Source organism: Hippoglossus stenolepis, chromosome 14 (assembly GCF_022539355.2).
Source record: "Hippoglossus stenolepis isolate QCI-W04-F060 chromosome 14, HSTE1.2, whole genome shotgun sequence".
NCBI lineage: Eukaryota > Metazoa > Chordata > Actinopteri > Pleuronectiformes > Pleuronectidae > Hippoglossus > Hippoglossus stenolepis.
The window spans coordinates 10,583,570-10,607,127 of NC_061496.1; the positions used below are offsets into that span (position 1 = coordinate 10,583,570).

The 23,558-nt window shown below is 41.6% G+C and overlaps 2 protein-coding genes across 2 annotated transcripts; both read right to left on the reverse strand.

Moving 5' to 3' along the window:
• On the reverse strand, positions 1-6,832 carry alpi.2 (alkaline phosphatase, intestinal, tandem duplicate 2). The gene is made up of 11 exons (XM_035177285.2): positions 6,751-6,832; positions 5,882-5,998; positions 4,453-4,568; positions 3,767-3,941; positions 3,301-3,473; positions 2,743-2,868; positions 2,587-2,656; positions 1,724-1,862; positions 1,146-1,336; positions 896-1,012; positions 1-272 (listed from the first exon to the last, which is right to left on the reverse strand). Exons 1-11 carry the CDS (start codon positions 6,824-6,826, stop codon positions 1-3), a joined length of 1,572 nt encoding a protein of 523 aa, XP_035033176.1. The 5' UTR covers positions 6,827-6,832.
• Positions 6,833-8,398: 1,566 nt separating this feature from the next.
• alpi.1 (alkaline phosphatase, intestinal, tandem duplicate 1) lies at positions 8,399-20,047 on the reverse strand. Its single transcript, XM_035177384.2, has 11 exons — positions 19,846-20,047; positions 18,945-19,070; positions 16,766-16,881; positions 15,147-15,321; positions 13,920-14,092; positions 12,997-13,131; positions 12,835-12,910; positions 11,939-12,073; positions 11,416-11,607; positions 11,038-11,154; positions 8,399-9,473 (listed from the first exon to the last, which is right to left on the reverse strand). The coding sequence occupies exons 1-11, from the start codon at positions 19,937-19,939 to the stop codon at positions 9,199-9,201; spliced, it is 1,614 nt and encodes a 537-aa protein (XP_035033275.1). The 5' UTR covers positions 19,940-20,047; the 3' UTR covers positions 8,399-9,198.
• Positions 20,048-23,558: the final 3,511 nt, after the last annotated feature.

The window sequence follows — 23,558 nt, forward strand, 5'->3', positions numbered from 1 at the left end:
TCAGACCGAGTAGGGCGAGAGGAGGAGAAGGCCCAGCAGGAGGAGCAGCAGGCTCGGGCTGATGGCTCCGGCGTGGTTGGGTGGGGGCAGTCTGCAGTTGTCATAGGGCTCCAGACAGGCAGCGTAAGCAATGACATGGGCAATGTAGCTCTGCTCCTGGACACCGTGGAAGAGGTGCGACATGGGACCTTTGGCAAAGATGGCTACATCCTCTATGCCATGGGTCTCTGAATCCAGAGGGACTGTAGCCTGCTGACGGTAATCTTTATCCGCTGTGTGTGAAGTGTAGTGGGACAAAGGAGAACTAGATTAGACAAACTACAAACCTACCGTGAGTACATCGAGGGCTAAAGAAAATAATACCCTGTTATATTAGATGGCACAAAACAGTTAAACACAAGAGCAGAAGAATATAAAAAGTCATGAATAAGTACACATAGTCTGCCGTGAGATGATAGTCTAGCCACCAGAACTACTACAAATATATTTTAAGTATAAGATGATTGAAAAATTGAGGTGAGAGAAATAGAATAAGCAAACAAAATTAACCTAAGTAGAAAGCCTGAGTACTGAAACCAAATATAAATACAGACTTGAAGATAAATAAAAAGTTGTGCATTAAAATAACATAGCCTGTAAATTATGGTAAAACTCCTATTTATATGTGTGGCTGAAAAATACATCTGTCATCTGATGTTTTCAAAAAATACTGCATACACATTATAAACAATTACAACAAAGGATGTAGATGTAGTTGTTACATTGTCATTGCTGTCCATTGTATTTTTCATTTAATTCACTGTCAGAATTTCTACGGTCGGTTTCCTGTTTAACCACAAGGTGGAGCTGCTTCATCACATTGTCTCCTTTGGAAGCACAATCAAAGTCCACTCACATGAAACTGACTCATTCATATCTGGCCGAGTTCCGTTGGTAATCTCGTATCCTGGTCCGTTCCCGTACACAGCAGTGGTGAAGTGCTTGTTGTCGGTCCCTAATGAGCGAGACAACCCTGCAAATCACAGATGAAAATTGATATCTATAGGTTTTTATTTAACTTGGAACAGCAGATGATTTTCTCTTTTTATTACAAAACCTTCCCCAACTTTGCTTGATCAAACAATACAGTTTTATTTATTTTTTACCTAACACAGAGTTTCCTCTGGCAGAATAGCCTCCGAAGGCAAAGACGTGGGAGTGGTCAGCGGTGACCACAGACAGGGTGTCCAGTACACTGGTGAGTTCTGCTGCTCGCCCGACCGCCCGGTCCAGCTCCACGGCCTCGTGCAGAGCTCTTATGGCCCTGCCACCATGGTGCCCATGGTCAATTCTCCCACTTAAGGTCCAAAAGAAAGTCATTGACAAATTAGCATATTGTACACCAATTCTTATCTGAATCTGATTCATGCTCTGCTTATTTACAACAGATTATTTTATGTATTTATTACTGTGATTTGGAAAAAGAAATGATCAAGCAACAGCTCTGCCTAAATAAAATGAGATATCCACTATATTCATAAAAGTTGACAACTGATAACCTAAAATGATGATCACTGGTGTTAAATTAACCTTATCATTTACCTGTGATTTTTTTACAACTAGTTTATGATGTGAAAGTGATGAGGTAATTGAACATTCGATAATTGGAACGGACAGTTTACCACCAACTTGACATTTAATGAGAGTTTCAAGTCTGGTAAAGATCAACAGGAAACATTAACACTTATCTTCCACAAAGAGGTAAAAGCCCTTGGGGTTCTTGCTGAGAATCTTTATTGCTTTCTCCATCATCTCAGTGAGCGATGGGTCCATAGAGGGATCCCGCTCCAACTCATAGCGACAGTCTTTGGGCTCAAATAGACCTAAATGCAGAAAGAAAGAGCAATGCCTGATTATTAAGATCTGACTCATGGCCTCTTATTTAATATGTCAGCTTTTCTGTAAAGAAACCATGCATCCAAACATTCTTATAAAGATAGTAGATTCACCTTAAACGCCCAAGTTTAGCTCAGGTTTGTAGAACAAACGTTCAAGAACTTTACTTGGACTTTATTGGAGCTAAACAATTCTGAAAAAGTACAACAGCGTCCTTATTTTTTTATTTTTTTTTAGACCAAACCTGGGATCTCTGATCATGCAGCTACACGTTTTGTAATGCTGTAATTTTATATGACCTTTTCTTCATATGATGCTGTCTTTTTTGATTGTGTCACGTTAACTTATAAATGCAAATGCATAACAATGTATTTAGGTTAAGAAAAGCCTAGCCATTGACAGGGATTGCAAATTACCCTCAGATAGAAATCCTACAATCATACAAACTCGTGTATCAAGTTCCTGCAACCTGCTACAATGTTTCTCTGCATTGTTCCGGTCAAATAAACAAACTATTTAATAAGAATTAAACTTGTTACTGATTCGTTTTCTGCCAAGTCACAAAATTTCAGTTACTGTTGGTTCACATAAAGTCTGCTTCCTCATTATAGGGATGTTATGTATCTTTGTGAGTTGTAGAATAAACTGTAGATGTATTATATACTGAAAATGAGTGACACTTTAACTTGTGAATGAAAGCATTCCACTCACCCATCAGGAAGTCTGTTGTGGCAGGATTGACAGCATCAAAATCAGCTTTGTTCCAAACATATTTAGATTTCTGTAAAAAGCAATATATAAACTTGGATATAACTCAACCAAAGAGAAAAATAATATTTATTTACAATAACAAATTCTGCCATTTACCTTTTTGTTCTTAAGCCACTCACTGACAAGATTTTGTCCGTCCAGTCGGTCTCCTGTATACGTTGGATACTCTGGGTCTTGCATGTTACTGGGAAACATGTACTGACGACCTCCACCAAGAATGACCTGGATGGAGACACATGATGATAATTTATACTTATTTCTTACTTTTATTTGTTGTTGATTCTGATCTCTGGTTCTGATTCTCTAATCCAGACTGATGTCTTTTATCTTATCACATACAGATTGAGGGATTTATCAGTCAAGTGCGACCGAACCATCGTTTGGGATGTTAGTTTAAAAATTCAGTGGTTAATAATCAAATACAATGGTGTCTGTTAATGATAAAATTGTTCCTTAATAATGGCTGCGGGGTAATTTTGGGAATAAATTTACGTGTTGGAGGAAATTCTCTGTAAACCAAGTTTATAGAAAATAAAGAAGCAGCAAGTCAAAGACTCAATTGTTTAAAGATATTTAAATGTTCTGCTACTTTTTGTTTCATTGCACGAGCCCTCTGCTGTTTCGCTACAGCGACATCTTGATATCAGGGCTTACGTCTATTTCTACGTTCTTGATCAGCTGATATGCAATGTCACGACATCCGTTCCGGACGGCCTCAGATGTGAGGTCGGAGTCAGAATACCAGTTTCTGTTAGCAGTGTGAGCATAGTTGGCACCAGGAGAGGCGTGCTGCACTCGAGTTGTTGTGACGATGCCCACAGATTTTCCTAAAAAACAAAAAAAAACAGAGCACTCTGGTCATAATTCATCCACTGTTTTAGCGACAACATGCAAATGCCACCTCACATATATTATATATGAATTTTGTATTTGGAAAGCAAGCCAGTTGCTAACTGCTAACTATATTACAAATAAATACAAAGGACAAACAGTGACGGCTGCAAAACATGTACAAACCAGCAAAAAGTAAGAGCACAGCATAACTGTTCTGTCTGTGCAAATGTCCTATATGAAATAAAAGTATAAAGTAAAGCGTTGTGGAACTACAGTCTACACCCACCTGCTTTCTTGGCACGGTACAGAACTGAATTGACTTCATTCCCATAGGTCGCTTTGCAGTTGGACCTCGGGGTGGCGGCGGTGACACCCATGGTGCCGTAGTTAGCCTTCACCCCACATAAGTAAGCTGTGGCTGTGCCAGCGCTGTCTGGCATCTGCTGGTCAACATTGTACGTCTGCAGGGGCCAAATACAATCACACACATGGACGTGAGCAGTGTTGGCGGATTCAGGGTGAAGGGGTTTCAATCAAACAGAGGAAATGGCCTGTACATTTTGGACGAAGTCAAAGATTTACATCCTTGATCTACTGATGGGCTACTCCACCATGAATAAATACAAAACGTACAAGTATATTGTCAGCTGTGGCTCAGGAGCTCAGGCGCGCACTAATCAGAAAGTTGGTGGTTCAATTCCTGGGTCCTCCAGTCTGCATGCCAAACAATTCCTGGGGCAAAACACTGAACCCTAAATTGCCCCTGAAGGCTATACCGGCAGTGTGTGAATGGTGTGAGATAGAGACAGCGTTGTGTATAGAAGCTCTGTATGTGTGTATGTGTGTTTGAGTCAGTAAATCTGATGATTTCATGTTTTTTAAAGTATAAAGTTAAATATAATAACACAAATGTTATCCTCATTTCGAAACATTCCATTGTAGCAGTGCATGTGTCGTTCAGAGTGCGCTCACCTTTGACAGCGCCAGGTGAGGAAAGGTATCCATGACCAGGCTGGTCTCCTCCCCTGATTGTCCTGCCAACTGGCCTTTGAGGATCCGAGCAGCCGTCACCGTCGGTATCCCCATACCTGAGATCAGGTGGAAGCACACCTGAGTGTTAGATAACGTCCAAACCAGGAACGCACAGAGCTGCCATTGTGCTCAAAGCGAACCTCATAAGGCTCAGCTGATGTCAGAGTTTAGAGGCCGGTGAAAGACATCCAAGTTATTTACGCTGACAAGATGGCCGACGATTTGCAAACCAAATACAGGAATATTTCACATTTGTTCTCTTCTGCAAACCTGATTATACTTTCTTACATATATCTTTCTCAGTCCCTATTTGCATATCACAGATTTAGATCGGACGAAAGATTTGCTAACTTTCTTCTTCCACTTTAAATATGTGTAAGAAACTACACGTAAACCACGTCACATGATGATAATATATTATTTATTGATGGTCTCACCCTGTATTTCAACACAACTTGGTTTGGGCATCAAAGCCCTGGCAGTGGTTATAGTGTATGGCGTATGGAGTCAGTCCTTTATAGAATCGTTTTGTAATAACCAAGAACTTTGTCGTTTTTTTCCATTATCATCCCAGTTAACGGGAGGTGGTTAAATGTTACTCATCAATCCAAAAACATTGATAAAATCTGACTTGAGCTGCTATCAGCATGTATGGGTTTGGCCGCTGCAACCATAAATCCGAGATGTCTCTAAGCAACTGGCATTTGTGGAGCGGTGTTACCAAATCTCGAGCTTGAATCATCGAGGAAAGAGGAAGAAGTTCAAAGCAGTGATCACTTTATCTTTTTTTCAAGGGTCACGGCCACATGAAGTATCTTATCAGGAATTATCAGCTCATCAGACCATGATGAAATCTTTTGTCCAAACTGGAGTGGGAAAAGTTCCTTTTGCTGCATGTTAACACAGGACAAATTTGAAGTCTTCCACCAGATAAAAGATTTCAGCAACAATGGTAGATTAAAAAAACAGCTTCAAGACCAGAGACCAAGCTTTAGCTGAGCTTGATGAACTTTCTTTTCTGCAATTCGACCTTTATTCTGTGTTCAGATCAGTTAAGGACACATGCAGGCATTGTGTGGACTGTGGTTTAGCCTCGGTTCATTTTCTTATGTGTGGCTTTCCAGGCAGCAGTAACTGCTGGTGATCGGATGTCAACCCTCATCTCCTTCTACCCATAAGCCCCTGCTTTTTAGGGTCACATAGTGCATTCAGTTTAAAGTGTGGTCTCATTCTCTGACGGTGAACTCAGCCACAATGAGGATGCTCTCAAGCTTCATTGGCTTCCTCTCACCTGAACAAACCAATTGGACTAAAAGCCAAAAACTGTTCCTCAACTCGAGGACACGTGTTAAATTGGTGGGAGACTCACCGTCCCCCAGGAAGAGGATGACGTTCTTGGCCTGGTGGTTATTCGGCTGAACGTTCATTGCAGTGTGAAGAGCCTCCCTCCCTTTGTTGTTCCAGTAGCTGGCATGGAGCTCTTCTTCTGTGAGCGGCAAAAAACACATGATATGTTGTGATATCACAGAGGCACCAACAACTCTGAATGACTTATCACCTCTGCCAAAGAGGTTCTGTTCTCATCAATGCTTTTGTTTGTTAGTTAGCAGGATTACACAACAAGAAATGAACTGATCTCCATGAAATTCTGTGGAGGGATTTAGTGGCCTTAGTGGAGGTTTGCATTTTTTTTTCGAGTGCCCTGATTTAATTCAAACTGCAAAACCATCCAGGTGTTTAGTGCAAGATCCCAAAAAAGGTTTATGAACATTACAGACATTTAAAACTCATTGAAATAAGAACAACAAGCTAAATAATAGGGCAGGCACCTTTCAATACATATTATAACCATGCTACAATGACAATAAACAATAATAGAGACAGTACATAAGAGCCTTGGAGAGGAGACCTTGTCATGACTATAGTGTGACTTTTTTTTTTTTTTAAACCTATCATTACAAGTGTCTATAGCAAGTGGGTTTGTAATGTAAACTATACTATTTTAGTTCACTTATTGTTTTCAAGCAGATTCAGTCAGATTAATTTCTGTTTTCATTTATACAATTAAAAAAAAAGGGGGATCTAACAGACTAGCTGTACCAGGTAACTCCCTTTTGACAGAAGTTGACATGATAATACACTAAGTTTCCGTCCTAAAACACTACTGTGTAATTGAAATCTAAAGGCAGTTCTTAGATTTTCTGAAAGATGATTAACAGCAGTAATGTGCAACATTACCTGAAACACACCAAGTCCATGGCACCGAGATGAAAATCAATAATCCAGCCAAAAGGAGCTTATGTCTCTGGGCCATAATGTTGACTATATATAAAAAATTGAGGTAAAAGGACACTGAGTTCAGGAGCACTCCAAGATCCTTTTATAGTTGTATCCAAGGAGCAAAGGTCATATGAAGGGAGAAGACACACACACACACACAAACACACACACACACACACACACACACACACACACACACACACACACACACACACACACACACACACACGTGTTGTGACAGGTCACTTTTGGGGACAGTAGGTAGACTTGCATTCAATTCCTGGAGCATTTCTTAAAAATAACCTCAACTAACGTAACTCTAAACCTTAACCACTGACACACTAATCAGAAATCACAAGATGTCTTCAGTCTGACATTTGTCCACATTTGTCCACAGTGTCCTGTCCACTGCGTGTCCTGTGAGATATATGCAGTCTGTCAGTGGTAAGGTGTCATGTGATAGGAGGACCCCATGTTACGAGTCACATGATATCACGTTTGGAGATATATGGTGTGATTTGTCACCGCAATCCTTTTGCTGACAGCGAATGTTTTACCAAAACAAATTTTATCTTTAATTGCTTCTAATTGCTTGATCAGAAATGATACCGTCTTTATTTGGAATGTTTCGAGTGTGTGTGAGGCCTATTAATCATTAATCTTAACTGTGATCCAATAAAGTCATTACCTGTTTTCGCCTACACAGCTGGAATACTATCAGGTGAATGTTAACAGCAGCAGCTTTAATCACTATTGTGGTAAGGCGACTGTAAATCATATAATATAATTCAATGATGATGACGATAACAGAGTTTTATCGAAGTGCTCATGTTACTTTACAGTCCTACACATCTCTTGTTTGAATTTGTGGCGGCATTAATTGATAACACATGTATCTGTGTGAGTGCGGGTGGGTCTGGCTGCAGATCTGTGTGGTGTTTTCAGCAGTGTGGTAAAAAAAACACTCAGCACTCTGGCACCGCACGACCTTGTGGTTCAGACAGACCAACACAAGGTCAAAACTTTTTTTTGTTCTTCCTTTTTTTCTCAGTATCAGCATTTTATAATAGGAAACGACTTTGTGGAAAGAGAAAAGGCCTCAGAAAGACTCAGTGGAGAGGGCAAAATTAAACATGTCATTAGACATCTGTGACATGGACATGGCATTTCACAGACTGTGTTGCAAGTATGTGCAGGTTTCCAGGTCAAATCCGAGAATGTTTTCTTGAATGTTTTTTCGCTGCTGATCCATTAAATGCGGTGTTTATTACCTACTCTGCAGCCAGCCACTAGGGGGCGATGCAGGTGATTTGGCTTCACTTTTGGGCAGCATTTATGTCTTATTTTCAGTCTACACTTCAAAATTACCTGAGAAAAGCCTTGTTCTGTTATTTTCTTTATTTGGAAACTATTTCGAGAGTTGTTATTGAATGAACTGGACAACAGACTCATCAATAAAATTTGATTTTTATTCATATATATATATATATATATATATATATAACATTTGCAAAAAAAAACTGTATAAAAATACATTGACAAGATTTGCATACAAAATACATTCATGTACAATCCAAATAGATTATATCCTGTATCGAGAGGCAGACAATCTGACAGAAAACAGATTTACTATTTGGAGCCAATGAGGTCAAGATATAAACTTATAAAAATCTTTAAAAGCTACATGTCTTCCCCTCCTGAGAGCGGTACAGTATCTTGATGAGTTCTTGTAAGGTCTGTTGGTGTTGCAGCTTGGCATGGCATGGGGTGATGGAGCTCAATTCAGGTTTCTCATAACTGCTGTCCCCAAGCTGGACAGTGAGGCCTCAGGCTGCTGGTCTGTTTCAAGTTATTCTGAGTGAAGCCTCAGATTAATGTGTAAATAGAAAATTACAGCTACTCTCAAGTGTTGGCAAGTTCTGAGCAGGCAGATCATGCTGAAAAATAGGAACAGGATAAAAACAAGTGAAAGGTAGTAGTGATGTTGTGATTCGGAAAGTAGAATACTGTGACTGCTGATGGCTCTGCAGTGGCTCTACAGTTGCATAGACCGTTTCTCGAAGAACTGCTTGCATGTGCATTAATGTTAATGTTTGCAGATTATTTTCATAATCTTTGCGTGTTAATCTCACCTACAATGTCTACCTGTCTGTGTGCATTTGAAAAGAGAGGCTGCATGCATGTTTAAGCTTGCAGTTTGCATGTATGGTAGATTACACGTGTGTTTGGATGCGTAGGGAGTAGGCCGATGTATTTTTCAGTTTTGACATACAGTGCTATACTGTAAATGTTTACCCCTGCCAGCCTGTGTGTATACAGCAAATGTGTTTGTGTATGAATGTTTAGTGCACTGTGTATTGCTGCCTGCCTACAACGTGTGTGTTTTGACATGTGTGTGTTTCAGGGTCATCTGAAAAACCAGATGAGGCCAAGTAAGCCAAACAGGAAGCTCGAGGGTGCGTTCACACGCCCGGTGGAGGTGTGGTTGTGAGGGTGAGGAGGACAGTTCGTGTAGGGCTCCAAACAGGCGGCATAGGCCATGACGTGGGCCACGTAGTTTTGCTCCTTCACCCCGTGGAACAGGTGAGCCATTGGGCCTTTGGCGTAGATGGCTACATCCTCTCCGCCGTGCGTCTCCGCGTCCAACGGGACGGCGGCCTGCTGCATGTACTCTTCATCGTCTGGAAGGAAACAAGTGGCTGCTTGAATAGACCATATGTTTACCATAATATCACAACATGTCAATGTGACTGAAACCCAGAACACAATTTACTGAGGTAGTAATACATAAATTGTAAACAAAGCATACTATACAAAAAACTGAATATTCTGTCTTTACCACTTCAACATTAAGTTCTATTCAGCATTGCTCTAACAAGAGATTACAGAGGATTCCCTTTGTTTGTCAGCTCAGATGCCACCCACCATTATCTTTGCATTCGCCTCCCGGAGCTTTCTGTGGCTGTTTTGTGCATGAAATGGTGTTTAGCAAATCTTCTGTAATTTACGCAATTACACTTGATTACAACAATCTTTAAATCCCCCAAAAGGTCATTTTAAGTCCTTTTGATAAAATTGCAGCATTTAGATGCGTAATGAAAGATTGCCTCAGTTTTTTCTCCACCAAAACAAACATACTCTGTTGGAAAACAAGTACAGAAATGTAGATTATGTATTGTAAATAAATATATTGTAAATATAACATTTTGCAGTATTGTGGACAAATTATTTCTTATTCACTAATCATACCTAAGTGTAAAAACCAAGTCTTCATCAGAACGTGGACGCTGACTGCAGTCCTTCATATCTATACTTCTGTCAAGGAGGTTATGTTTTCACCCCTGGGCATTTTTCTTATTGGTTTATATGTGTCTTTGTTTTTAGCAAGATTACGCAAAAACTAAAAGAAGGATGTATGGGTCAATGAAGAACCCATTAAATCCAGAAGCAGATGCAGGAATTTCTTTTTTTTCAACATTTTCACAATTTTTCCAGGGAATAATTAATGGATCTAGATGGAAAAAATCTGGCACATTTAGGGGACTAATATCTATGAGTATGTGAAATTTTAGTGGAGCTTGATCGTATTTAAGGGGACTGTTATGCCTTGGCAGAGGTAAGCGCTCCACTGAGTGCCATTCTACTTCCAAAAGATAAAGTTTTAAAGGTGAGTGTATCTCACTTATGCACATTTACTTAAGGCGCCAAATAGGATGAGTGTGCACTTTTGAGACACAACTAATGGTTCCAAAGACATAAAGTGAGGCCAGTCCAATCAAAAGTACAAAACTCTGGACTTTAAAGGTCAGTGTGTGTGTGTGTGTGTGTGTGTGTGTGTGTGTGTGTGTGTGTGTGTGTGTGTGTGTGTGTGTGTGTGTGTGTGTGTGTGTGTGTGTGTGTGTGTGTGTGTGTGTGTGTGTGTGTGTGTGTGTTGAGGTATTTCCTCTACACTCCCTCACTGCAATGACTGAAGCAAACCGTGCAGAACAGGAGAAGGAGGAACCAGATCGTTGCTGTCCAGTGTTCCACAAAGAAACACAAATAACCTCTAAAGGTTACTTGTTCACGATGAGGCCTGTGCGTGGAGGAGAAGACAACACGGGGCCACAGACGTCATGTTTCATCTTTGCTTTCCAGAGAAAAACGCAGGCATGAGTCAGCCGTAACCACATCGGCTGACGCTGTAAGTGCACACGTCGGCAGAGACGAGTGCTGCATCTGAAAGACATTAGTTTGATTGCTTACAGTAATCCACCATTGTGATGTTTGCTCTGGTCCCATTTACGTGGACATAACCGGGGCCGTTGGCATAGAGGATGCTGGTGAAAGGCATTTTGTCATCTGCTCTCTTTGGTGCCAGACCTGAACAGCAAAAATGACAGGACAGGTGAGAAATGACAGTTGTAATGTTCACAATATGGACATTTTGAAGGAACATTCAACTTAAATAATCATAAATATTACAGTATCATCTGCATATATGAGTATCTCAAAATGTGTCATTCTCGGCTGTTTAACCAATAAAATGTCTAAAAGTTTCTTGATTCTGAGCTGGATTTTTATGCTACTCGCTACATAGCTTCATGCTATTTTCATGCATCCGAAACAACATGCCAGGTTTACCAAAGATGGGATTTCCCCGAGGCGTGTTGCCACCGAAGGTGAAGACGTGGGAGTGGTCGGCGGTGACCACAGTCAGTGTATCAGATTCTCTGGTCAGCTGTGCAGCGCGATGAATGGCTTGGTCGAACATCACTGCCTCTGTCAGGGCCAGCTTTGCAATGCCGTCGTGATGTCCGTGATCAATTCTCCCTCGTGCATAAGACACAATGCAAAGCAAGTGAATTAGACCTGGCCACGAACACTGGATCTTTACGAAACTTCACTTGACTCATTTTTAACAGTAGCTAAATGGTAAATGCTTCTGATAATAAATAATTGATTAGATGATGACTGCCCTGTATTCTTTATATGTGAGCCATTAAACTAAATTCAAGGCTCAAAAGTCACTCCGGGTATGAATCCTCATATTGACTATGTGGCTAATCAAGGCCATTATTCTTAATGATGCTGATAATGACATGCTTGATGATTTGTTAATAATTTGGAGGAAGGCTGATAAATATACATATAAAGTAATACTTATCTTCCACAAACAGGAAGTACCCTTTGGGATTCTTGCTGAGGATTTGTATGGCCTTCTCCGTCATCTCCACAATGGAGGGGTCTCGTGTGCTGTTCCTGAAAACCTCAAACCTCATGTCCTTCGGCTCAAACAGACCTGGACCCACAGAGAAGGGGGGGGGGGGGAAACAGTTTGAGCTAGTGGTTGCATTAAGAAGAAAAACAAATCATCAAACAGGAATGTTGACAGGAAGATAAACTACAGATTGAGCAATAACATAATAATTAAAGCCAAGTGCACGAGGAAAACAAAGTGAAGATACTTACATATGTAGCTTTTATCTAGTTTAAATGACAATAAACTGCTGCCTATCTTTACGGCGTCTTATTTCAAACATTAGAACACTTTCAAATGCGGGAAATATGTCCATTTGTGACAGGACTATTCCTACTATATCTGTGTTGTGCACATTGTTTTATCGCTGTGGTGAAGGGTGATAGTACAAGCTACCTGTAACTTTACTGTGAACCATAATAAGTTCTTCACATGCTTGTAAAAATGAAAACTGAAAACCTGTTACTTCAAAGCCCTTGAGCAGATGTCGTAACTTAGATAAGAGTGTGAGTGCACACACACACAGACACACGCACACACGCACACACACACACACACACACACACACACACACACACACACACACACACACACACACACACACACACACACACACACACACACACACACACACACACACACACACACACACACACACACACACACTTAAGTTTACACCTGTCTATCAATCTTGATGTGCATGTGTGTGTTGTCAGTGAGTTTCCACACTGAGTTAGTTCATGTGTGTGTTCACCTGCTCAAACTACCCGATGACCTGTGTGTTAACACGTTTATGAACTCACCCATGAGCCGATCAGTAGTTTTAGCATTAATCTCGTCAAACTCCTTCCTGTGCCAAACGTAGTGCGACCTCTTGTTCTTAAACACAAAGCAGGGGACACATGAGGCTATGGGTGCTTATCTTTAGAGTGTACATAGCTGATAGAAATAAGGAATGACCCTACTGGCTTAGCCTTCAGCCACACGTCTATGAGGTTCCTCTTGTCTTTGCGGTCCCCCTTTCGAGAGTTGGAGGTGGGATACTCCGGGTCCGGGGTTCCCTTTGGTGTCATGTACATCCTCCCTCCGCCCAGAATCACCTTAAAGGAAAACCAAACACAATGGAATGTCGCATTAATGAAGCAGAAGGGTGAATTTCACGTTTTTCCACATGCATATGTAAATCAAAATGATTAGACAGTGTGGAGGGCAACAGAGCAGCACTATAACAAGTGTTAGCATGTAGTGGAAGTTTTCAGTCAATCACAACATGGAAAGACACAAATTTTGTTTCTCTGACTTTATATGTTTTATTTTGTGTAGTATATGTATTATTGTATATATGTATTTAATATTAACAGTGATGGTAACAGTGAGGCTTAAAAGAAAATGTGCATAAATATTCTATAAAAACTTTTTACAACTTGAGTCTTTTCAAAATTTGCAGTCAAATATATATTTTTTAAATAACTTAATATCGTCATGTATCTGAACATGTTTTGCTGGACTAAATCTAATTTTAATCCTTGTCACATTCCTTATATGCATTAAACTCTGAGGCCCTGCCCTGTTCTTGTTTTATATTTTGTCTGTCAGTCTCCAGCGGCCTTGTAATGTTTTTAACTATTTGACCAGATCAAAGTCCTCGTGGACTCGTGGCACTTTGGAAATTAAATCGTATTCTAATAAAATCCCTCGCTCACTTCAATTCCATCCAAGCAATATAAAGTCAGATAAAATCCCACAGCTGTAAACAAACAAGCGATAAAGGACGGCTGGTTTAGATTAGTTGGACCAGTACACAATAAGTAATATAACAATAAGATTGTTTCTTAAATGAAACTTCAGTTAATTTTTAAAAGTGCCAAACAGATTGGTTCTTACGTACATCAATGTCAACGTTGGTGACCATTTGTGTGGCGATGTCCACACAGCCCTGTCGGCGAGCACTGTAAGGGAGATCGGCGTCACTGTACCAGCTGCGGCTGACAGAGTGAGCGTAGGCAGCGGCCGGCGAGGCGTGCTGGACACGGGTGGTGGTGACTATACCGACGGATTTACCTGGAAAGGAAACACACATTTAGATCAGGAATACAACTGTTGACAGTGAAATAATCCCAGTGTGAATACGATTATTTTTGTGACTTCGACTTTTCTTTACCTCCACCAAGGAGGTTGTGTTTTCATTGCCGTTTGTTTGTTTATTTGTCTGTTTGTCAGCAAATTACAAAAAAACTACAAAACTGATTTCCGTTAAATTTTATGGAGGGGTGGTGTCTGGCCCCAACAAGAATCAAGAAAATGTTGTTCTATGTTGTTTTTCTCTTTCTTTGACAGAGGGAGATAGAGTGTAATCCTTGGTGGAGCAATGCGGTCTCAAACTGTATTCAAACACCTCTTGGAGACAAACTGCTCTGGATGAGTAAACGGTGTAGTTAGTCATAGTCCTGCTTTTTCTGGTCAAGTGGAAGAAGTAGAACAAATAATTGCTTCTAAATCATTGAGTGATTGAGAAAATTAGATGAATAACAATAGTCAGTATTGTCAATCAATATTTAAAAATGCATTTTATCATCCTCACTTAAACATAGTTTTTTGCTCAAATCATTGAGGTTCAACTTATCTACAGCCTCTATTAAAATATATAAAACTAACTAATCAAAAAGACTAAACTAATAAAATAAAATAAAATAAACTTCAGTTTATCCAGATCCATGAATTATGTTGAAGAACGTGATCCAGATCGGACAGAGGTGAAAACATAACCTCCTTCGTCAGAACACAGAAACATAACAAGTACAATAATACTGCAGCAGTGAGTATAATATGTCCCATAATGGACACTAATGTGCCTTCATATACATGACTTGACGTACGAATAGATATTCCTATGCTAATGATTTGTTGTGACGAGGTCAGTGTGAAATAATAATTGCACGTCAGCTGTTCTGAACCTTGAACCATGAGTGTTTTATCCTCAGGTAGCAGAGAACACATTTATCAGAGGATTGTTTTATTCCGGTGCGTATCTTGAGATAAGAGTGTAATTCAGACCAACTCATCTCTCCATTACACAGCACACCCACTACTTGGCCGAGCCGTTTACTGTCCTCACCCTGTGCCTTTGCCCGTCGTAATACCGAGTAGACCTCATTGCCGAAGGTGGTGTTGCACTCGTAGGCCACCGCATTAGCGCTGAGTCCCACAGTCTTGGCGTTGGCCTTCACGCCGCAGTGGTAGGCTGTGGCTGTGCTCGCGCTGTCGGCGACCTGCTTATCTACACTGTAGGTCTGCGAAGTAGAAAGAGAGACACAAATCAAGACAAGTGAGTTAAAACATTTAGAATATCTCCTTTTATGATAACATGAAATGTCTTTTCTTGTTTGGTGCTTGGTGATGAGCACCTAGGGAGAATATATGGGTGTCAGGGTAACAATTACTGCTAAGGTTATTGTTTTCGTTATTTCAAAGAATCCGCTGTTGCCGTTATTTAATGTCAAACTGGTCTCACACAACAGACGGAGGACATTCCTGGGAAATAACTGTTTTCTTGTGCATTGCTCTTGAATGAAGTAAATGTAAAATCCTGTTTGATTATAGGTTAGAACACAGAGCAACTAAAGACTCTGGATTCTGCTTGGTCAGGATAACCAATACAACAATTATATGACTGTGATCTGTATGTGATCTGTTTTCACTGTTTCTACCACAATGTCAGCATTTTCAGTCCAAGTGTTGATTTAGTTAAATCCCCTGAAGCTGGTTTCAGACTAAAAGAGAGGGATGGAATGAGGCAAGATCGAACATGTTCAGAAGACAAAGCGTGTGAAAGATGGACACGCGCTTGAACCCTGACCCTCCCTTCTTTACGCCAGGTTATTCATCTGCTGTCCACTCTTTGCCTCTCACTCTTTTTCCACCTCCACGTGTCACACTTTACTGATTGACCAAACAACCACAGCAATGTCCAAAGACTTCTCTGCATACATGCGTGAGGTCACAGGCTGCAGAGGCAAAGAAATGAGCCTTTGTTACTTTGCTCTGCTTTCATTGACTTTTCCAGTATTTTGATGAGCAATGTGAAAACTGCAGAATTACTGCTTTGTCATTTCTATATTTGTATAGTCCCTTTAAAACTTGCTGGCTAATGCTAATCCAGTGGTACGGAAATGTGGTGGGGGAAAAAATGTCACTGTTAAAACCAAACTGTATTCAGGCCAAGAAAATATTTCTGCTTACATCCCAGACTGTTACTCAGTCTTTTCAGGTAGAAAATAAACATAAATAACATTTTTGAGCAGTAAAGCTTTAAATGGTCCACCTAATGCATGAAAAAGCTGTATGTAAAGATGCACGACATAAAAGTGCCCAAAAGTGAAGCCGAAACCCCTTGATTGCCCCCTGTTGGCTGGATGAAGTATCGGTTATGAACCCAGCTTCCTCCATGTTGGTGGATGGGATGTTTCTCTCATTTGAGGTAGTTCTTATCACACTGATGTTTGTTCAAGTGTTATTTTTTTGTGCTAAGTTTGCTTTTAATAAGCTACTTGATGCGGAGAACATAGAGATGCATCGTCCATCTTTATGTACAGTCTGTGATCCGGCCATAACAGGACGATGATTATAAAATACTCCTCCTTCTGAAAAATGCAAATTAATTCCAAACACACCAAGGTTATATGATGAAACCTTAGAGGCTCTGTGATGATCAGCAGGTAAGTGTTGTGTTGTCACCTTAGACAAGGCCACATATGGGAAGTTGTCCATGGCCAGCATCGTCTCCTCCCCCGATCCGCCCTCCATCTGACCTCGCAGGATCCGCGTTGCTGTCACAGTGGACACGCCCATCCCTGGGAGAAAACGATTTACAGGTGAAGGTCCCCGATGTGCTTCGATTAACTTTTTTTCAGCTTTGCAATCTCAATCTACAGTCATATTGAATGATGTATTAGTGATTCAACAGTTTAAGCATCTGTTTGCGTGTTTGTTTGTGTGGGTTGTCTGACCCCACAGAGCAGTGACAACCGTTCTCTGTCCTGTCTGTGAATAATAATCCAAACCAGAAATGTAAGCATGTGTTTGTTTGAACAGCTCAGACTGTAACTGAGGTAAACAAACTCAAAGCACGGAAAGGACGTCAACTGAATGTGGACACGGGCAGGACAGTGATGGCAGCTGTTTTGCAGGAGAACCACATTGTCAAACAAAAACTTCACAGAGGCCAACAGTGACTCTTCTCTGCGAATAATCAGACCACAGTTTAACAACCTACACAAAGATTCTGCTATGTCACTATACCACATTTATTGCCTACAAGGTTAAGTACATGCTTTTTGATCACTGTTAAAAACATTTTATTTATTTAATTTTTTTTAGTAACAGTTTATTTATTTCTGCGTCCCACAACTTCATCTCATCCCTGACAGCCCCTGTAGGAAGCCTGTGCACTTAACTCTTTCCTGTACATCACAGTCACATTAAACTGAGAAGAGGCTCTGTGCAGATTATTACAGAAGTAAGGCACAAAGAAAACTCAGCCTCGACCACCCAGGAACGTGACTCAGAAGGTTTGATTTAAAGCAGATATTCTGGTGGTTAACAGGGGGGGGGGAAACACCCTCTGCATTTATACAGTTCCCCCAACAACAATTACTTTCATGCCTCAGCAGCTGTAAATATATCACACAAGTGACATTCAATGTGAAATATCTTCCCGTCAATTCCAAATGGAAACCTTCTCTAACTGGCAGTCATCCCTTTGTAGTCAATGAACGCCAGACTCCGCCATGTGAATGGCTGAAAAATGGAGCATGTCAGCATCTTTGCTAATTACTCTTAATTGTCACCCTGATTATCAAATCCTCGTCCTGAACACAATAGAACAAACATGGCTTCTTCACATTAGTATTCAGTTGGAGTCGGGTTTCTGGCCACCTGATGAATTCACGTCCAATATTTGCCCAGTTTTTAGTTTTGGTGTGAAATCCACAGAATCCTGATGGAAATATCTGCTACTTAAGCTGCTAAAGGCTCCACTACATCAACCAGCTATACTGAGTGACTGTCTGTTGTTTGGTGGTTGTCAGGTGGTGAACGGGGGGTTATCAAAACGTGCTTGGTTCAAAGAGCTGCCTGCTGCATTGGAAAATGATTAGAGCGCTCAGAGGGACCCATAAAGATAAAACTGAACTACTTCTCGTAGATCTAAGAACCGTTGAGTCAGCTAATAATCAGATGTGTGTTTGTCACTGTGAACGACGCCTTTCAAATTACACTCTTCCATTTAATCTATTATATTAGTTCAGCTTTAAGATCAGGATACAAAAATACTGTTGTGGCTAAAAGAAGGCTTAGCTTGTCAAATCCATGTAAACTTAATTTATTTCAAGCCTTTTAGAGGAGACATATAAAGCTAAAATTCAGGTTTATAATTTTAAATCTGGGTTATCACTTGAAAAGGTTTACATGCTGTGATGTTCAGAAAACAACACTTTGCTCAAACTGTCCATTGCTGCAGCTCCTCTTTTCAGCCTCTGTCTGAAACACTTGGGTTTAGCGCTTGTCTCTTTAAGCCCCCCCTCCTCCCAATAAAGCCTAAAAAACTAAAAATAAACTATGTAACACAAGAGGAAAGAAAAACTGAAAGAGCCTCATATGTTTCCTTTCACAAAAGCTGTCCAAAGTCTAATGACAATCTTCGATCTTTACAAATCTAGAGAAAAACACAATCCACTGTCAAAGCCACTTTTCATTAATCCATCCTGAGCACCGCAGACGAACCACAACTGAGCCGGGTTGCATATCGAGCTGTGGCTGCGACCGAAAGGAACTATTTCTGTTCAAACTTCACCCACAGTCGGAGTCAGTGTTGCATGTTTGCTGGAAGAGAATCAGCAAGGATAGCGTGACCTACCGTCGCCCAGGAACAGGATGATGTTCTTGGCCTGGTGATTCCGAGGGTGGAGCTTCAGCGCAGCATCCAGTGTCGCTCTCGCCTGAGCATCCCAATACGCTGGCTCCCTCTCAAGTTCATAGCGTGCTGCTCCATGGAAACACACACACACACACACACACACACACACACACACACACACACACACACACACACACCACACACACACACACACACACACACACACACACACACACACACACACACATGAGTGGATCTCAGAGATAATAAGAGGCAGGTAGAGAACAAGGCGTGTGTGTGATATTCTCTGCTCAGCATGTGCGTGGTGTGTGCATGTGTGCAATGGTAAAGCGCCGGTGCACATGAGCCTCAATTGAATTCAAGCATTGTCGGTATAGGCGCCTGCACGCTCATGCATCTCTTTTTGCCGTTCTCTGTCACTTTGAATAATATTTTTGCCTTTGGCTAGAAAAGCAAAAAACGGGTTTCGCCAGAAGTGTCAAAATGACAAACACACAACCGAGAGGACACATTAGTTTCTGTCTGTTCATGCCCACTGAGGGGCTCACGGCGAAGGAAGTCGAAGAGGAACATTCCTTCGGCCAAAACAAAACGGAAAGGCAAACAGTCGTTTACATAACCAGGTAGACACAGGCAAAAATATACTCACTCACGCTTTTGTGCATCTGTGCAAACACTCTCTCTCCATCACACTTACACACCTGAGTCCGTGCTCATGGACCACCGCAGCTTCTCAAGCACAGCCCTGTCCTCACACACTCACCCTTCCCCAGGTTGAGGTCACCTGCTCAAGTCCCCCTGCGCGTCCATCTGTCTGCCCACAAAGTGCTACAAATATCCCCACCGCAGGCGGCAATAATAACCCTTGTCATCTCCTCACCTTGGCTCTCCACAGCAGCCCGGCCCGCGGCCAGCAGGATGGGGCACAGGAGGATGAGCGTGAGATTGGGGGCCCCGCACTGTGGCTTCTGCATCTCTAATCCGAGCAACCGGTGGAGGCTGGAGAGGTCGACACAGCCGGCTTTCACAGCAGCAAGCCAGAGAGCGACAGGCAGGAGGCACAGGCAGAGAGTGTGTGTGTGTGTGTGTGTGGCTGCTGAGACCTCCAGTCCTTCCTTTTTAAAGCCCCGCTGGGTGTGTAGTAAGGAAGGGCCCACGACAGCTCATAGGCTCAGAGCCACGAAAGAGGGGAAGAGAGAGAGTGAGAGAACGAGGAAGAGCCGCGAGGGGAGAGACACACGAGCGAAAAAGACCACACAAGAGCACTGGAGCATCGCAGCCCCTTGACTCATTTCGACTCCTGAAAGTGCACAACCCCCTTTTTTATTGTTTTGAAAGGTTCCTTTACTTTAGCTCTACCTCTTCTGTCGGAAGTGCGCATAGAAATGTAAATGTCCCTTTGATGTGGTGGATGAATAATAGGTCTTTTTTTATGCAGCAGCCTCTTTAACAGGGCGAGAGGGGGAAAAAATGGCTGCCCAATTTGTGTTGGCATCCATAACACACAAATCATAACCATGCCTCTTTCCATTTCTTTCCCCCCATCCACTGGAAAAACAGTGCAAGGGAAGAAATGGAACCAGGTCCAACGTATTCTTGAGAATATCATGATTGGGTCTTGATGTGCTCTGCTTTTCATGTCAGGCAAATGGTCATATTTCCATTTCTCCCCCCCCCTCCACCTTCTTTTATTTGCATTTGAAGGACCCCAATATTTTCCCTCCCTCACCAAATCAACTTGGCTGCTTTTCCACGGGAAGTGAAGCGGGGTTCGCATTTTTCCTCTGTGAGGTAGTGGAGACCGCCTGCAGAATGAAAATGTCTCCCTACGCAAACACAACACTTAAAGTGTGAAATAAGGTGAGTCGAGCCAACTTCACTCCACACGACCAGAAGAAGCGAATTCCCGAGGAAACGACCCTCGCCTCGTGAACCCGCGAGGCTGAATCTCGTTACCAGCCGGCGCTCTGGAGGACCTTTGCTTTCCGCCGAACCACTCACCCGTTGCCAACAGGGGTTTGCAGTTAGTCACATGTGCCTAATCAAGAGTGCAATAAAATCATAGCAGCGATCCGGGTAAAGAGGCCTCACATGATGTGGCCCACACCACATGAACTGGAAATACATGCAGCAAAGTGCTGGGGCAGGAAAACATGTGGAGGCACGACTGTCTGTCCATTTGTTATGGTTTTGCCTCCCAGTGAAGGTCTAACTTCTGCTGGGAAAGTCAAATTAGTTTCCTGCATGACAAGTGTAAACACCTGGTGGCTGTTTTAGGTCTCAGCGTGGATCATCCATCCAACCAAAAGGTGCTTAGGCGCTTTTGTGGGCTGATTATATATCAGGCCTGGATGCTCATGGGAATACGGCGGACTCCTGGGAATTTAGAGGAGGAAACATAAACAAAGCGATGCAAAACAAGAGTTTGAGGAATCTAATCCCAATGTAAACATGTACATTTCAGTCACAGAACTGTCAGTAGCCAGAACTCTGATTCTGAGGGATATCAGATAAAGGCATATATCGAATAGAACTTGATCTTAAAAAAAACCAATCGATTGTTCACGTTTTTATTAGAAAGGCTGTACTTCCAACAGGTACATTTCCTGTTGACACCAAAAACATATTGAATCTATTCTTCCCACCAAGCACGACAGTCGTGACTATGCAGGAGGGATAAGGAGATAAGTGCTGGTAGAAAAAAAACAAAACATATTTCATAGATACAAGCATGTATGAGATATTTGAAATGCAGCAGATGAGAAACCCGGAAGCAGAAGAAAATCTTAACCATACCAAGAATTTTTAAAATGGTATAATTTATTCAGCATTTATGACGATTATATACCCATCACTTCCTGTGTTTGAATTCAAATGGAAAAAAGGGGAAACTAACTGAAAAATGGATAAATTTCATTTGCTAGTGGCCTCATCGATGACACTGACAGTCTGGGTCACACATACCTTTGTCTCCCGTTCACTTCCATTCTGTGCAAGAGACGGGGCGAATAAAATGTTCACTTCCTGTCCCATAGCAGATCCACAGCCTGACTTTGCGTGTGGTTCAACTTATGATGTTGGATATGAAAGTTATAAACCCTCACCCACACTCTGACACGTAATTCACCTCTGTTAGTGAGTCCCCTGCATTCATGCCTAAATGTCTGGAGTCTGGATTTTTACAATTATCAATCTCTCTCTACTCTCACCACCATATACAATATTCACTGTTTTAATATTGGTAAGTTGACTTTAAAAATGGAAGAATATGAATATATATGTGTAGAATTCTTATGGTTAACTTACTTTCAGGAGGTGCCCCACAGTATACGGTTGATTTATAAAGAACCTAAAACACATCTTTATTCCAAGCTTTTTGTTTTATACACTGGTTTTTACAGTAACTCTTCACACACTCCGTCTTTCCAGCATCTGGATCCTGAGTCATCGCTTCTAATGAATGTAAATTACAAACTTTACTCCCCTCCACTCTGCTCTCCTTACATCCTTTAACCTATGGATTCTGTGAATTACAGTGGTTAGTCATTACCATTTTGGGTCTAGATTACAACTCGTGCAGGGAAATGTTTAGGTTCAGGTTGTCAAAGCGAGGATATACATGTGGGTGGTGCCAGACCACACAGCCACATTTTCAGAGAAGAGAGAAAAGATCCTTTTCCTCATGGCTTTTAAAATTGGCTTTTGACCGGATTTATTCAGATTTGACAAAGATAGAGGACGGAGAGATGGGGCTGAGGATATTGATGGTGAAAGTAGTGGATGCTTGAGATGGTATCTTAAAGAAAGAGCATCAGACATTGAGTGTGGGAAGAAAAAAGAGGGAAGAGACAGAGAGACTGGCAGATCTTAAAGACAATAAAAACAGAGACAGCTCTGGTGGAACAAAAACTAAGTCTGCAATGATGCCTGTGATCTATTTTAGCCTCAGCGTAAATACGTATCCCCCCTTCCCTCAAAAACACACTCAGAAGCTGTTTCAGACATGTCCTGCGGGTAAAATCCGAAGAATCGGCTCCAGAGTCTAACCAGAGTTTGCTTTTCAAACATGCACGACACAGAAGGTTCTCTGCACAGACGCGTTCACAACAGCAATAAATTCTCTGCGTTATTTAGGCATGAGGTGAAGCAGCCGGGAGCAGCAGACCGAGACAGGAAGTGACGTATTAACTCCACTTTCGAGATCACGTGATTTTCTTGACAACGCGTGTCGGATGTTATCACAACAAACTACCTTGACATCTTTGTCTTCTACGTGTGTGTCACCGTTTTTTCACCTGGAGATATTTATTTTCTTTTTGTTTTATGTATTTTTGCATCTGTCGCATGTTAGAAGCGTCATCAACACTCCGACTCGCGAGGGATCCCCTGCTGTGTTCTCACATCGACTTCTCCTGGATTTCTACAGACATTACACTCGGAGGCCATGGCAGAGAAAGGGCGCAAAAACTGTGAAGCGTCTGCCTCAGACATTTGCGTTCACACATGCACCTTCTCCGGAGAAAATATGGACAAACTGCAAACTCCAGTGCATGTCTAAAGGCAACTAAAGTGACATCCACGAGACACATGAAG